This window comes from Canis aureus, chromosome 12 (assembly GCF_053574225.1).
Source record: "Canis aureus isolate CA01 chromosome 12, VMU_Caureus_v.1.0, whole genome shotgun sequence".
Classification (NCBI taxonomy): domain Eukaryota; kingdom Metazoa; phylum Chordata; class Mammalia; order Carnivora; family Canidae; genus Canis; species Canis aureus.
This window is the reverse complement of record NC_135622.1, coordinates 2,507,857-2,524,028: the sequence shown is the minus strand read 5'-3', so window position 1 is coordinate 2,524,028 and position 16,172 is coordinate 2,507,857. Positions and strand designations below refer to the sequence as shown.

Below are 16,172 nucleotides of genomic sequence, written 5' to 3'. Positions count from 1 at the left end.
AACACTATTGAATATATGGTACCTTCTAGAATGAGGATCAGAAAATTTCAGGCAACATTTTTAGGTTTAAGTAGGACAATAATGTAAGATGACTAAATATACTTTAATATAATCTACAGATAGCTATGAAATTCAAACCACAAAGACTAAAAAAAGTTCTATTGTCAAAGGAAGCTTGACCTTCTAAGACATAATAGTTAATTCTTTTACCTTAATTACCACTAAACATCTAAAGGAAAGATAAATCTACCAATGATCGGACTTCATATTTTGGGGGACATGGGGAATTTTTTAATTGAAGTATAGTTGACATACAGTATTAGTTTCCCATGTACATAGGCTTCTTTTTTATCAAGCTATCTTATGTATTTTTTCTTCCTGGTATAAATGTAAACTACTCTTCTACTTCCTAGAGTCATGAAGGACAATAAAATGAGAGAAATAATCCCTTCTCGGCCTTTTGGCTAAGATCAAATGAAAAAGAGACAAACAATTTTTAAAAGTTCTTTTAACAAACTCTAGTTTTAAATCTTGGACAAATATTAATTATGAAATTATGTGAGATCAATGAATAAAAGGCTTAAGGCTAAAGATAGGTATCTATATATTGCTTCTCAACCATTATTCTCTTTAAGCAATCTCAAAAATTTAAGAAGTACACTGCTTAATGAAATACACTATGGCAACAGAATATTACTATTCTATCTATTAAGGAGTTCATGCTAAAGTAAAATCTTTCAGATCAGAAGTATAAATTCAGGTTATGGCAGCATTGCTACACTTGACTGGATTTTACTGAAGATGAATCAATACTTTTCTTAGTTGATACTAGAAAAATTACTTCAAATAGTAGAGAATACAAAAAAAGAGACCCAAGTATTTAGCCTCAAAACAGAGTTAGGATATTATAGCAAACCCTGTACAAGAATGCCTTCTTAAACCTCTTCCTCCACTTATGCTCCAAGTCATTAAAGGCACTACAAGCCAGGAGACCAAGAGTTTGCCATCTTGCGTTCGTCCCTCTATTCCATATCTGGTCAGTAAATCTGGTTGCTTCCATCTCCGCAATACCTCTAGGATTCATACACTTGTCTTCATTCTCACACTCACCTAATTCATATCTGTTTTGACGGTCTCATAGGGTCAACTCTTACTTCTTCCTGGCTATGCCCCTTACCCAGACCACAGCCTGTGACTTCTCTAAAACAATCATCTGAGCAAAAAATCTCTATCAGAGGTTTCCTATGGTCTTTAGCATAAAAATCTTCTCTTCCTCACCCCTTTCACATTCTAGGCTTTAAACATAATAGTTGTTTTTCTTTTTTCCTGGTTCTTTTAATGTTCCTTACACTTGCTTACCTCCACAAGGCCTTTGTCCAAGCCATTCCTTTCCCGAAGACTTCCTTTCTCCTTTCCCACTCTTACCTTAGCTAACCTTTAGGTCCTGGCTTAGAAAGTTTCTTTAGAGAAACTTCCCTGATTCTCACCTGGGATGGAATATGAAGGAATCACGTCTACATGGTTCAAAGTAATAGTCCCAAGTCTTAGCACAGCAAAAGAATCATAGTAGGTACTCGATATAGACAGCTGTCAAGTAAACTTATGTGAAATTTTACAAAAATGTAATTAGCACAGTGCCTGGAAATTTACTATTATTATACTTCATGGAAAATTATTAATTGCTCTTTTTAGTTGCATTACATTCCATTATATTCTGTAACATGAAAATCCACAAAGATGAAAATAAAACGTTAATGGTAATCTCAGAAAATAATGATTTATCCAATACTATAAGCAACAAAGATATTCAGCAAGTTTCCCCCTTGTTCTTAGCCAACTTTTCTATTTTATTTTTTTTATTGGAGTTCAATTTGCCAACATATAGCATAACACCCAGTGCTCATCCCATCAAGTGCCCCCCCCTCGGTGCCCGCCACTCAGTTACCCCCACACCTGCCCACCTCCCTTTCCACCACCCCTTGTTCGTTTCCCAGAGTTAGGAGTCTCTCATCTTCTGTCTCCCTCTCTGATATTTCCCACTCATTTTGTCTCCTTTCCTCTTTATTCCCTTTCACTATTTTTTATATTCCCCAAATGAATGAGACCATATAATGTTTGTCCTTCTCCGATTGACTTATTTCACTCAGCATAATACCCTCCAGTTCCATCCACGTCAAAGCAAATGGTGGGTATTTGTCGTTTCTAATGGCTGAGTAATATTCCATTATATACATAGACCACGTCTTCTTTATCCATTCATCTTTTAATGGACACTGAGGCTCCTTCCACAGTTTGGCTATTGTGGACATTGCTGCTATAGACATCGGGGTGCAGGTGTCCTGGCGTTTCACTCCATCTGTATCTTTGGGGTAAATTCCCAGCAGTGCAATTTCCTTAGCCAACTTTTATTAAAAAATAAGCATTTGTCTACTTTATATCACAGAGAATAGAAAATCTGGAAAACAACTTTTTTTTGTTAAATACTTTTTCATTGTCAAATTTTTCTTTTCTCATGTATTAGCTAAACTACATTGTTAGATACCCCAAATCAACAGCTTTTAGCTCTATATTAAGTAAAAATTAACATTAGAAAATAAAGTTAATGATTAAATTTAAAATTTATAATTATCTGTGATAGATGGAAAAACGTGGCCACAATAATTTGTACCTCCTTTCATCAAGAGATGCGGCAGCCTACTGCTTCACCTCTGAAATCTGGACTGGATGTGTGATTTGCTTTGAATCATTTAATGTGGAGGATGTGATACTGTACAAGTTCAGGAGTCTAGACTTCCATGTTTGCCTTCTTAGAATGGTTTCACCACCAAGTAAGTAAGTCCAGGTTACACTATGATGAGAAAGCCCCAGCCAACAAATAGCACCAAGGTTCCAGACATGCGAGGGAGGCCATTTTAGCCCCTCTCCTCCTGGTGGAGGTGCCAATGACTGCAGCCACATGAATGGTCCCAGTTGAGCTCATCTAACTCATGGGATCATGAGAAATAATAATATGATGGTTATTTTAATCCATTAAGTTCTGAGGTGATTTATTATGCAGCAAAGGCTAACTGAAGTATTATCCAAATAAACTCTACTATAATATATAATGATTATATAAAACCTGACTTAAGAGCAAGCCATATTATAGATAATACTATAAAAAGAGCACTGAACCAAGGGGCAGGAGCTAATCTGTGTTTTATGCTAGAATTGTTAGTAATGGTACAATTTTAAGCAAGCACTTAATTCCTCTGGTTCATCCTCTTTCAGAAAAGTGTTAAGTAAGATGATGTTCGTGATTCTTTCCATTAGTAGATATGAAATGTTATGTGTGGCATATGTACATATCCAAGACTTAAAAGTAGCTTTAATGTTAATTCTCCACAAATATAGGTATTACAAATTTCCCATCCTCTCCCCAAAACTGTAATCCATACACACAAAAAAATTCTCCTTTCCTTTATCCTACCCTATTACCTTCGGCATTTCAGAAAATTTATCTTTATATTCTCCTGATATTCTATATATTTAATGTAAAACTTTCTATATAGCCTCTAGTCCCTACTATATTTTTCCTTCATATCTAAAAATTTTCCTGAGTTCTGCTTACTCATAGTCTTCAATTCCTCTCCTGTCAGTCTCTTAAGCCATTCCAAACAAATCACTGCCCCACCACAACACTGAGATAATTGGCTGTGTTCATCAGGAGTCTCCACTTTGCTTTAACCCAATGTTCAAGTCTCAGTCCTCATATTACCGAGGACCTATCAACAACATTTGCTATAATTGATGATTCCTCTTTTTGGTTTTATTCTGAAATACACAGCTACATAAGACATATATGTAAGTTTAACAATAATAAACCCATCCAAGTGAAGAAACAGAGTGCACCAGGAGACGAAAAGCCTCCTTGTATGCCTCCAATCATAAATCTCCCCTTTTTACCCCCAAACATACCCATCATCTTGACATTTGTGATGATGATTTCCCTTCTTCTTTAAAATGTTTTTTTTTAAACCAACTACATAACTCATTCCTAAGCAACACTGCTTAGTTTTGCTTGTTTTTAACTTCATATGAACAGAATCATACCATATGCATCTTTTTATGTCCACATCAACACTTGTTGTCAGTTTCTTAAACTTCTGTCAACATGTAAAAGCATCTCACTGTATATTTAATGTGCAACTGGTTTATGAGATCACACGTTCTTTTTCAAATATTTACTAGCCACAGAGATTTCTTCTGTTGTGAAGTGACTGTTCAAGGTTTTTGCCACTTCTCTGTTGGGTTGCCTGTCTTCTAAAACTTGATTTGTTGTTCTTTACTACAGTACTTTATCAAATCTAAGTAACCAATAGCTTCCAAAATGCACCACTAAAAAAGAAAAAACTGGCAATTAAAATCAAAAGATTCCACCTACTGTAAAATACAATCCAACTGTAGAGAGGTTAAAGTGTGAAATAATTGTGTCTTCCCATTGATGAAGCACTGCAGTCCTTTGTCATACAGATGTGTTGCAAAGGGGGAGTTTCTGCAAAAATGTGAAATATGAGGGCACCTGGATGGCAGAGTTAGTTGGGCATCCGACTCTTGATTTTGGCTTGGGTCATGGCCTAGGGGTCATGATATTGGGCCCCACAGTGGGCTCTGCAACTCAGCACAGCCTGCTTAAGATTCTCTCTCCCTTTCCCTCTGCCCTTCCCACTTGTGCACTCTCTCTCTCTAAAATGAATAAATCTTTTTTAAAAAATGTGAAATATGCTTTCTAGAAATGGTACTTTCAAAGAAAAAAAAAAGAAATGGTACTTTCTGCAAAATTGTGTTCCTCAAATAGTAGAGATTACAGAGAAAATGGGGTCAGGGCTGATTTCTCAAAGCCTATTGCTACTTTGTAACCAGAGTCTAGCAAAATCACTAAGAAGCCTAATTAAAAATACTAATACAGTTTAAAAGATATTTTAAATTCCTAATAAAAATACTAGAGTAAATAAAATGCTTTGTCTTTAAATAATAATTAAAAAGAGAGAAAAGAAAAGATAGATTGACAGAAAGGGGTATAAAGAAGGTTGGAGGGATCCCTGGGTGGTGCAGCGGTTTAGTGCCTGCCTTTGGCCCAGGGTGTGATCCTGGAGACCCAGGATCAAATCCCACATCGGGCTCCTGGTGCATGGAGCCTGCTTCTCCCTCTGCCTATGTCTCCGCCTCTCTCTCTCTCTCTCTCTCTCTCTCTCTCTCTCTGTGTGTGACTATAGTAAATAAATTAAAAATTAAAAAAAAAAAGAAGGTTGGAGCTACTGAATAATGAAGATAAGGTGAAAGGTGCAATAAATGATTTTTAAGATAAAGCACATGTCTAAATCGAGAAAACAGGCCATGTTGAGGTAGACGGGCATCATGTACAGTGCATGCACCACTCAACTATGTATATTCTGTTTACTTGCTGCTATTTGATGACACAAAACATTAGCTTGCTAGGGAAAATGGAGTAAGAACCAATATTACTTCCATTAAATTGACATCATTATCCCACCTACTCACCAATCATATATATGAACTTACTGGTGTTAACAGAAACAAATGTTGTAGCAGAACAGACTGTATCTTCTCCCACTCTGTGATTTTTTTTTAATGGTCTTTTAATGATAGTAGTTTTTCATTTCATTGTAGTCAAATTTATCAGTCCTAATGCTTGTGTCTTGTTGAAGAAACCCTTCCTAAGGCCATGGAGATATTCTATATTCTTTGTTAAAAGCCCTTGCCTTTCACACCTAGTACTTTAATGCACTAAAATTGATCTTTTGGGGCCACACTTATTGAAAAGTCAATTATTTTCCCCTCCGATCAGGTATGTCACTTCTGTCATAGAAACCTCATAGAAATGTCTACATAAAACTGGGTATATTATTGGGCTATTACATCCCATTTATCCACTGACCATTCCTGCACCATTACCATGGTGCTATAATCATTATAGTTCCATGATAAATCTTGGTTTATAGTAGAGCAAGTCCACCTATTTTTTTCTATTATTATTTACAGCCTTTCCATATAAAATCTGGAATCAGAGAAACAGGCTAAAAATGCGAGAGTTTTTATGGGATTAGAATAAATCTATTTGTCAATTTGAGGAGAATTCCTGTCTTCACCATACTGAATCTTCAATCCAGGAACAAGGAATTAGTATTTTATATCCTCTTTATGGCCCCTTAATTTTATCTTTACACTTCTTTAGAAATTAATTTCTAGGTATTCCAAATACTTATATGCTATTATAAATATCTTTTTGTAAACTCATTTTCTAACTATTAAAAATATAAAAGAATATAATTTTGGGAATCTATTTGGTCACTTGATTTAGACATAATTGACTTACAATCAAATTCACTAATTTTAACAGTACAATTCTGTGAGTTTTGGGCGCATCACCCCTAAAGGTTTTCTCATGAGACCCTCTGCAGTCCCCACTCTGCGGCAACTGCTGATCTGCTGTCACTATAGTTTTGTGTTTAATAGAATATCTATAAATAGAATCATACAATAATTTGATTCCAGTAGTGGCTTGTATCTGTCTTCTTTTGTATCCATCCTTTTTGTATCCATGTTGTGGTTCAATATCCTTTCACTGCTAAATGGTATTCTATTGTACAGATATACCAAAATTTGATTATGTATTTGCCACTGATGGGCATGTGAGATGGTTCCAGATTTGGGACAGTATAAATAAAGCAGCTATAAACTTACAAGTCCTTGGGCAGACATATATTTAATTTTATGCTGAGTTAATACTTAGGAGTGGAAATGCTGGGTTATAAGCTAAGTGTCTGTTTAAAAGAAAATGTCCCAAGGTAAATATACTTTGTATTCTCACCAACCCCTAGATGAGAGCTGTAGTTGATTTATATTAGTGTTCCCATATAGGGATTCCTCCTTGAAGTCTCTTGGCAAATTTACTTTTTCTAAATCCCCAGGAAAAATGGTTGATGGGGAAAATGATGGGAAAAAAATATGATAATTCTCCTGTGAGAATTAAAGCTTAATCATTCGACACAGAGATGTTACTGATTTTAAAGGAATCTAAAGATATCAGCTGAAAGCATGAACAGAAAAGACTGAAAAGTGAAACTGAACGGTCAAGTTGACATTTCCAAGCAGCAAGACAGAAGAACGTGGGGAGAACAGCAGTCATAATCCACTCATTCCCAAGCTACAAGTGTGAGGTCAAGGCCCTGTCTGCTAACGGTGAGTCTTGCTTGCAAATACATTAGCATGGTTAGATGCATTTATACTTTATAAAGTGGGAGTGGTACCCCCACAAATCACAGGTTTGAAGGCTAAGTAAGTCCTTAAATCAGCAGTTCTGACATGTGATTCTTTGTAATGATGTTAACCTTGAAGGGAGATCTGAACATTATTTGAATACTATCCTACACCGTCTGTCCTTTGGCATTTTCTACTGTTTGTGAGCTGGGAGCTTCAGTGCTTTGTAAATACTTCAATAGAAGAAATGCAGAGAGAAGTGAATGTTGCTGTGGAATGCTCCAACCTGAAATCAGAAACTGGTGTAAAATCTGAAGTAAAAGCAATGTACATTTCTTTTTTTTTTTTTAATTTATTTTTTATTGGTGTTCAATTTACTAACATACAGAATAACCCAACCCCCAGTGCCCGTCACCCATTCACTCCCACCCCCCGCCCTCCTCCCCTTCTACCACCCCTAGTTCGTTTCCCAGAGTTAGCAGTCTTTACGTTCTGTCTCCCTTTCTGATATTTCCCACACATTTCTTCCCCCTTCCCTTATATTCCCTTTCACTATTATTTATATTCCCCAAATGAATGAGAACATATAATGTTTGTCCTTCTCCGACTGGCTTACTTCACTCAGCATAATACCCTCCAGTTCCATCCACGTTGAAGCAAATGGTGGGTATTTGTCATTTCTAATAGCTGAGTAATATTCCATTGTATACATAAACCACATCTTCTTTATCCATTCATCTTTCGTTGGACACCGAGGCTCCTTCCACAGTTTGGCTATCGTGGCCATTGCTGCTATAAACATCGGGGTGCAGGTGTCCCGGCGTTTCATTGCATTTGTATCTTTGGGGTAAATCCCCAACAGTGCAATTGCTGGGTTGTAGGGCAGGTCTATTTTTAACTGTTTGAGGAACCTCCACACAGTTTTCCAGAGTGGCTGCACCAGTTCACATTCCCACCAACAGTGTATGAGGGTGCAATGTACATTTCAATGGCAAAACCAAAATCAGGGCAAGGAGACAACATATTTTCATCATGAACAAAGAAAACAAGCTTAGTCAAATGACTGATGACTAATGCCCAATCTGAAGATGTTTTCAGACACACACTTAACAATCTGAAGAGTATCAATTCAGTATGAACTTTTTCTTATGTCTAGAATACTTGTTACCAAAGTCAAAACTATCCGACAATACAAGTTATACTTTTTGTACATTACAATTTCATCTTAGGAGTAAAACTTTCAAATATTATATATTTGTGGGTTTATCTTTCAAATTTTTAACTGATTTTTAGTTGGCATTTATTTTGTATTAATGTTTCCTTCTTTTAATGTTTCCTATTATCAAATGTCTGTATCAGGGAGAGATAATCGTTGAAAAGTGTTATTATAGTCTTGTCTTATTAGCTAATAATAGTAATAATAATAATAATATTAAAAAACAGGTGTGATTTTAAAAATATTTGGTACACTAAGGAGAATCCATTCCATGCCATGATGTTTGTAGCCATCATTACCTGCCATAAAGGTCAAGGGCAGTAGTCATTGGGTTCCCAAGGTATTTGATTTAGTTAGCACTTCATCTCAATCAACCACAGCTTATACTGTGATTAAATTGTGATGCCACTTGTCGTGAATTATGAGCATCCTACTTTCCACTGGAATGAACGTGGCACTGTGCTCAAGCCCAAGAACACAACCAAATCTAAAGTTCCTTCTTGGAGAGTCTGTCTCCTGGGACTACTACCAGTACCAATTCTGTATTAGCCAGGATCCAAATAGGACAGAGAAATATGGTAACATGAACAAGGAAAGCTTAATATAAAAAATTATTAACTATTTACAAAGAATTAACTAAGAGGAAATAAAAGAGACCTTTAAAGAATACCACTCTAAAGTTGAGGGAGAATACTCAAATAAGGAACAGACTTGGAAGGGAGGGATGCTCCCAAACTCTGGGATTCAGACTTCTTTGGAGAAGGTATGATTGTAGCCTGGGGATGGATCTGTTCATAGTCTGTGGGTCAAAGTTGGCAGACAGGGAACAATCTGCTGGAGTACTGATGAAATTCACCAGCAAGCTGACTGTAGTGAGGACTGTTTCGAACTTACTAGAAAACCATCTGGGATACTGGCTGGACTTGCCAGAAACCCAGTAGGAAACCACTTACAGGGAATATTGTTGAAATCTGGGGAGCCATAGGGGGTGCCTATCGAACTCATCAGGAAACTGCAAGGAAGTCAGCAGGTGCACTGGTGGAATTCATAAAGACGCCTATGAGGTAGGAAGCTGACTGCTGGGGCACTGCTGAAACTTACTGAGTGTCTTTTTGCAGGTAGGAGCAAAAAGAAAAAGACACATTGGAACTAGGAAAAGACTCTTTTTTCTCTTCTCTAGTATCTTTCCTGCCGGCCTCAACATAATTTGACATTGTACTAGTTGGCAAAGGGGGAATGTTGCAAGATCATACCCAGGCAAAAAAAAAAAAAAGTAATTTGAAGCCAAGAGGCACTAAATAATAACTGGCAGGCCAGTTTTCTGAACAATTCTACCATGAGTGGGAGTTGAATTTTATCAAAATTTTTTTTCTGCATCTATTTGAAAAGATCATCTATTTTGTTTTTTCTTTTCCAGTCTGTTACTATATTAATTTCAATGTTATCCCAATCTTGCATTCCTGGGACAAGCACTCCTTAGCCATAACATATTACCCTTTTTACATTTTGCTATAGATTGATTTGATAAAATATTTTAAGGAGTTTTAAGTCTATGTTCATGAAAAATTGTGGACTAATATTTTCTTTTAATGTCCTTGTTTGGTTTTAGAATCAGGATAATGATCAGATCACAGAATAAGTTGGGAAGTTCCTTCCTTCTCTATTTTCTTAAAAAGTCTGTGTAGGATTGGTATTACTTCTTTAAGTATTTGGAACAATTCACCTATACCATCTGGGTCTGATGCTTTCTTAATGGGAAAGCCACAAACTACAAATTCAATACCTTTAACTGATTGGGAACGGTTATTCAGCTTATCTATTTCTTCTTGAGTGAACATTGGTAGTTTTTTTCTTCCAAGGAATTTTTCCATTTCATCTCAGTTCAGTGTCAGCAAGTTCTTTAACATATTCTCGACTGTCCATTTAACATCTGTATGATTTTTAATGATGCCATCTTTCTCATTCCTGATATTAAAGAGTGTTTTCCCTCTCTTTACCTGAGCAGTATGGCTAAAAGTTTACTAGTTTTATTATCAGAAAAAAATCAGCTTTAGGTTTCACTGATTTTTCTCCATTCTCTGTTTTTTAGTCTGTTGATTTCTGCTTCTATCTTTATTATTTCCTTTCTTCTACTTAATTTGGGTTTACTTTGTTCTTCTTTTGCTAGAGTCTTAAAGAAGTTTAGATCACTGATTGAGATCTTTATTATTTTCTAAGTATTTAACACTATAAATTTCCCTATAAACACTGTTGGAGCAACATTCCACATACTGGTATATTGAGTTTGATATGTTTTGATATGCTATGTGTAACATGTTGTATTTTCCTTGTGGCTTTAACTCACAGGCTATTTAGAAGTGTGCTATTTAATTTCCAAATATTCAGAGATTTTCCAGATAATTTCTTTTTAAGTGATTTCTTACAATTCCATTATGATTACAGAATATATTTTGTTATGACTTAAATTCTCCTAAATTTATTCAATCTTGTTTTATGGCCCAGAATATGGTCTTCATTTGTAAATGTTCCATGGGCACTAGAAAAGAATGTATATTCTTCTGTTGTTGAGAGGTTCTAATACATTGCAATTAGGTCAGGTTGGTTCAAAGGGTTATCCATGTTATAACCTTACTGATTTTTTTTTTTTTTTGCTTACTTTCCCCAAATAGGTGCTGAAATCTTAAACTCTAATTATGAAATTGTCAGTTTCCTTTCAGGCCTATCATTCGTATCATTTCCATTCCTCCTCAAGAATTTTCTTTAGTTCTTTTTTACAGTGCAAGTCCTCTGGTGAAAAATTCTCTCATCTTTTTTTTTTTGTCTGAAAAATTCTTTATTTCTCTTAAGGATATTTTTGTTGTATGTAGAAATCTAGGTTAGCAGTTTTTCCTTTCAGCACGTTGAAGATGACATTTGATTGACTTCTGGCTTGTACTGGTTTCTGTTGACAAGTCTATAGTCATTCTTTGTTCCCTTGTATATAATAATGTATCTATTTTCTATCTGGCTTTCACATTTTTTCTATCACTGGTTTTCAGCAATTAGATTATGATATCCTTAGATGTGTTTTTTTATGCTTCTTCTGCGTAGGCTTTGTTGAGATCCATATAAATCTGGATTTATAGTTTTCATCGTATTTGGGAAAATTTCAGCCTATTTCTTCATTTCTTCATTTGTTTCTTTCCATTTCCTCCCTCTTAGCTCTGACAGTGTTCATATTGAGCTGTTCTATGACCCAATTTCCGAAAGCAGCTATATACATGTAATATACATGTAATGTATATTGCTATTACATGTATATTGCCCAATTTCTGTTTACAGTAAGGAGGTAAATCTAGTACCAGTTAGTCTTTCATGGCAGAAGCAGAAATGTCTCTCTCTCTCTCCCCCTCTCTCTGGTTGCTTAAAAGAAAAATTAATGTCTTCAGTTTTTTTTTTTTCTTCTCTGTTTCAGTTTGATTCATTTACATTTCTACATCTTCAAGTTCACTAATCTTTTCTTCTGCATTTTCTAATCTGCTGTTAAGCCCATCCATGAGTTTTTGAAGTTCCATTTGGTTCTCGAAAAAAAAATTCACTTTCTCTTCATTTTATCCATATTTCTTTAAATCCTTGAGTATATTTATAAAAACTCTAAAATGAATGCTTTGGTTATACCCGTTTCTATGTCACATATGCCATTTCTGTTTTGTTTTTTATATTAGCTGACTTTTCTATTGATTATGGGCCATATTTCCTTCTTCTTTGTATATCTAATAATTTTTATTAGACACTGGGCATCGTGAATCCTATGTTATTCGGTGTTGAGATTTTGTTATCTTCCTTTAAAGGGTGTTGATCCCCCCCGCCCTTTCCTTTCTCCCATTCTCCCCTCCTTCCTTACTTTCATTTTGCTGATAGTTAAGTTATATGTGTATTTGCTTGATCCTTTTGGGATTATTTGAGCTCCTTTTCTTCATAGCTCTCTCCTCTCTGACATCTGTCCTGAAAATCTCAGGTGCCTCAGACTTCTTGAACTGAGATTTCTGTCCTCTCGACTCAGAATCTTCTGTACTCTGCTTGGCCTTTACCTCCCCATACTATGGCCCAGAAAGTGGCTCCAGGCAGAAGGCTGAGGAAGCCATAGGACTTCACTGTGAGCAGTCATCTTTCCACTTCTATTAGGGATAACAGTCTTATCCTTTCAACAGTGCAGTGTCTGACAATGGCAGAAATCTTTCCTTCACTTATTAATTTTGCTACTCAAAGTGTTTCAGATCTTGTCAGTAGGCACTCCTTCTAGATGGCTTTCTTTCTTTTTTTTTTTTTAAAAAAAAAATGTGCTTCTGATATGTCCCCATCGTGTTTTAGGCATTTACATACTTTCTGACACAATTAGATGTTCCAAGCTCATCTTGTACTTTCTTTGCTCCAGACCCAGAATCAGAATTTTCTCCAAGAATATTTGGTATCTTTTAGTAAAGAACAGTAATTACAGACCATTTGGTGTGTTAACTGTTAATGATATATCACTGTGTTCTTGGAGGAGTTGTGGACACGTCAGTGTGTAGGCTAATAGGTCCAGTTAGGATCTGAAAAGGCTGCAGCTGCTTGGACCCTATGAATGAACACTAAATAAACTATAGCTCCTTTCTAGGACAAAACCTCACACTGAGGAGAAACTGCAAAACTAGGACAGTAAAAGTAAATTTAAAAGAGGATCCAAGTAAAAGTGCAGAGCACAGCACAAAGTACAAACACGTATTTTTATTAACTTGTTTTAACAAGAGAAGAGGGAACTCTAGAGCTATGGAACTAAAAATGCTACCCTGAGACACCCCACACAGGCAAAATACCAAGTTACTTATAAGAGAATGAAAATCATTTTTCAGGCTTTTAAAGAGCAATGCTTTATGCCAGAAGACAACAGATAATTGAAGAATTAAAATAGTCAAGGCAAGAAAATATGAGCCAAAGATTTCATCTACATCCAAAAAACTTAAAAGTTTAAGGGCCATAGACCAACTATGATGATCTTCTCACTCTTTCCTGGAAAATCTAGTAGAGAAGAAGTGTTAGAAAAGTACAGTTTTCAAAAAAACAGTGAAAATAAGGAAAGCATGTGAAGTGGAATAAGCTTTCTAATTATATTTGTTGGGATAAAAAAATATTATTTCAAGTCAGATGATGGAAGAGAGAAGAAAGGCATAAGAAGCAAGAAGTAGATCATTTAATATTGTTCATGGTTGGGACAAAAACAAAAAATGGAAGGGAGGAGGAACACAATATTATATAAAAGCATAAAGGCAGCCATTGGAATAAAGATGCAAAACTTTCCAAAAAGAGATCAAATAAAATGGACTACATAGTGAAAGGCTTTTTAAATGAAAGACGTGTATATGGGTAAAATAGAAAACCATGACACAACAGACACTAAAGACCTATCATCAATAAATAGAAAGTTTCACATTGGCTACACCATCCAATACTATTTGTAAAACAAAGAGCTTCAAAAAGATGAAAGAATAAAAAGACAAAGACATACTAGGCAAAGCAATGCAAAGAAGGCAGGAGTTGCAATTCTGAAATCCGACCAGGTAGATTTACAGAAGAAAATCTTAAGAGGTTGGTTTTAAAAACAAAAACAAAAACATTTTATACCATGTTAAAGAGTCTAGACTTGGGGATCCCTGGGTGGCTCAGTGGTTTAGCACCTGCCTTTGGCCCAGGGCGTGATCCTCAAGTCCTGGGATCGAGTCCCACGTCGGGCTCCCTGCGTGGAGCCTACTTCTCCCTCTGCCTGTGTCTCTGTCCCCCTCCTCTCACTCATGAATAAATAAAATCTTAAAAAAAAAAAGAGTCTAGACTTATACTCAATGAGAGACTTTGAAGAATAAACTGTACATAGATAAGAGTCAGGTGTGCACTTAAAGACAGATCAGACAGAGGGGACATGGAAGGCAGGGATGCAGCTAGAATGGGGAAGGGGGCAGACACCGAGGGCCTACTCTAGGACAGGTGGTCTGCACTCATGTCCTCGTTTTAATTCTTAGAACTATGGGAGGTGTCTCTTGTTATTCATATTTTATATATGGGGATTCTGAGGTTCAGGAAGATCAAGTAACTTGTTCAAGGATCAAGATTTTTCACCTAGCTCTTTGCCCCCACATATTGCTATTTGTTTAAAAAAAAAAAAGTTCAAGTAAGAAAAGGCGAGAGTCTAAGGAAGTACAGAAGGATTACTATTTAAGGAGCATATGTGGCAGGCTTGGTGATAGACTGGACATTGTGTAAGAGAATATAACAAGAAAAAGAAAGAAAGAATTCCAGAGCCATTATAGGAGCTACTATCTACAAGGAGTAACAAATACCTTGAAAAGGAAAACAAACCAGAACATCCTTTTTACCCTTTTACTGTTTACTGCTTTTTATTCTTCCCCAGCCTTGAGCTAACTCAAGCATTCATGATTTCTTGAGCTAATACAAGCATTCATGATTTCTTGTTACACGTTAAAACACACACACACAAACACAAGCATCATTACAACAACCACCACCACCACAACAATCACCAGGTCCTATAAAAACTACGGAGACTGGAACAGATACACAAACATCTAGATAAAAATTCAACATAGATTACTACAAAGAAGGTACTGCATTTTCTCCTTTTTTCTTTTGGGGAAGGAGCACTTAAAATTAGTAATGTCTTAAAAATTAACACAAAAAATGTTTGGCACTGAGAGAAAAAAAAACTTTTACCAAATAAACATTTGGAACTGATTTATAGAAGAAAATCTACTTAGCAGAATGTACATATATATTCTTAAACTCTTAAAGTCTGTCTGTTTTTAAAGATAACAATAAAATCTCCTAGTTTTTCTACTTTAAAAACAAAAGCCCTGCATGTCCTCGGAAAACTCTTCTCCTTATCCAATTTTTGTTTTATTCTGGTGCCCCAACTGAGTCTTCCCAATTTGATATGAAATATTCAATTAAGTTATTTCTATGTTTGATTAAATAAGAATATATTGGCCTCCTTTTCTTTTATTCTATCTCATACTTACATGGAATGGTTCTCAAGTAGAGGTTATCTCTGATTACTTGCTGCAATTTGTGGTCAATTGATCCCTTCTGAAACTGAAGACTCAGGTAATGTCGCAAATCTTTATTAATGACTTTGCCTACAGAAAAAAACACAGAAGACAGAACATGTAACTGTTAGATCTCCAATAAAAAGTGATGTTAGTGACTGAATACACTTAATCCATTTGTCTATAGACAGAAAAAAGAAATCAGTGTTTTACTAAAAACAACACTGTCTTACTAAAAGCAAATTATTATAGTACTATAATTAATGATATATACCTAAAATAAATGATGTGGGCATAATTTTAAAAGAGTAGGGATGGACAAGGTACAGATCAAAGAATATGACAAATACCCAAGATAATTTCCACCTACGGTTTTAAATACCATCTATGTACCGATAACTCCTAGGTTCTTATCAAGTCTCCATTCCTGGCCTATGTCCACCAAGCTCCAAAGCCATCAAACTGTTTCATATATATTGCAGGTATATTTGTAAGTCAAATAAGCACCTCAAATTTCAGGTAGCCAAAGCAGAACTCTTAAATCCATCCTCCCCCAATTTTTCCTCTGCCCTGGTTTTCCTTGTCTTAGCAAATAATAGCACCACTGACCCAGGGGAACAAAC

The 16,172-nt window shown here is 35.7% G+C and overlaps 1 protein-coding gene across 5 annotated transcripts in view; it reads right to left on the bottom strand.

Annotated features, from left to right (window-relative positions):
• The window catches only part of MAGI3 (membrane associated guanylate kinase, WW and PDZ domain containing 3), a 235,804-nt gene that overhangs the window by 81,159 nt on the left and 138,473 nt on the right, over positions 1-16,172 (bottom strand). For all 5 annotated transcript variants that reach the window (XM_077916190.1, XM_077916186.1, XM_077916187.1 and 2 more), the window contains exon 2: positions 15,523-15,639. In XM_077916190.1, the coding sequence (XP_077772316.1) occupies positions 15,523-15,639 (117 nt within the window). The remainder of the gene's footprint in view (positions 1-15,522; positions 15,640-16,172) is intronic.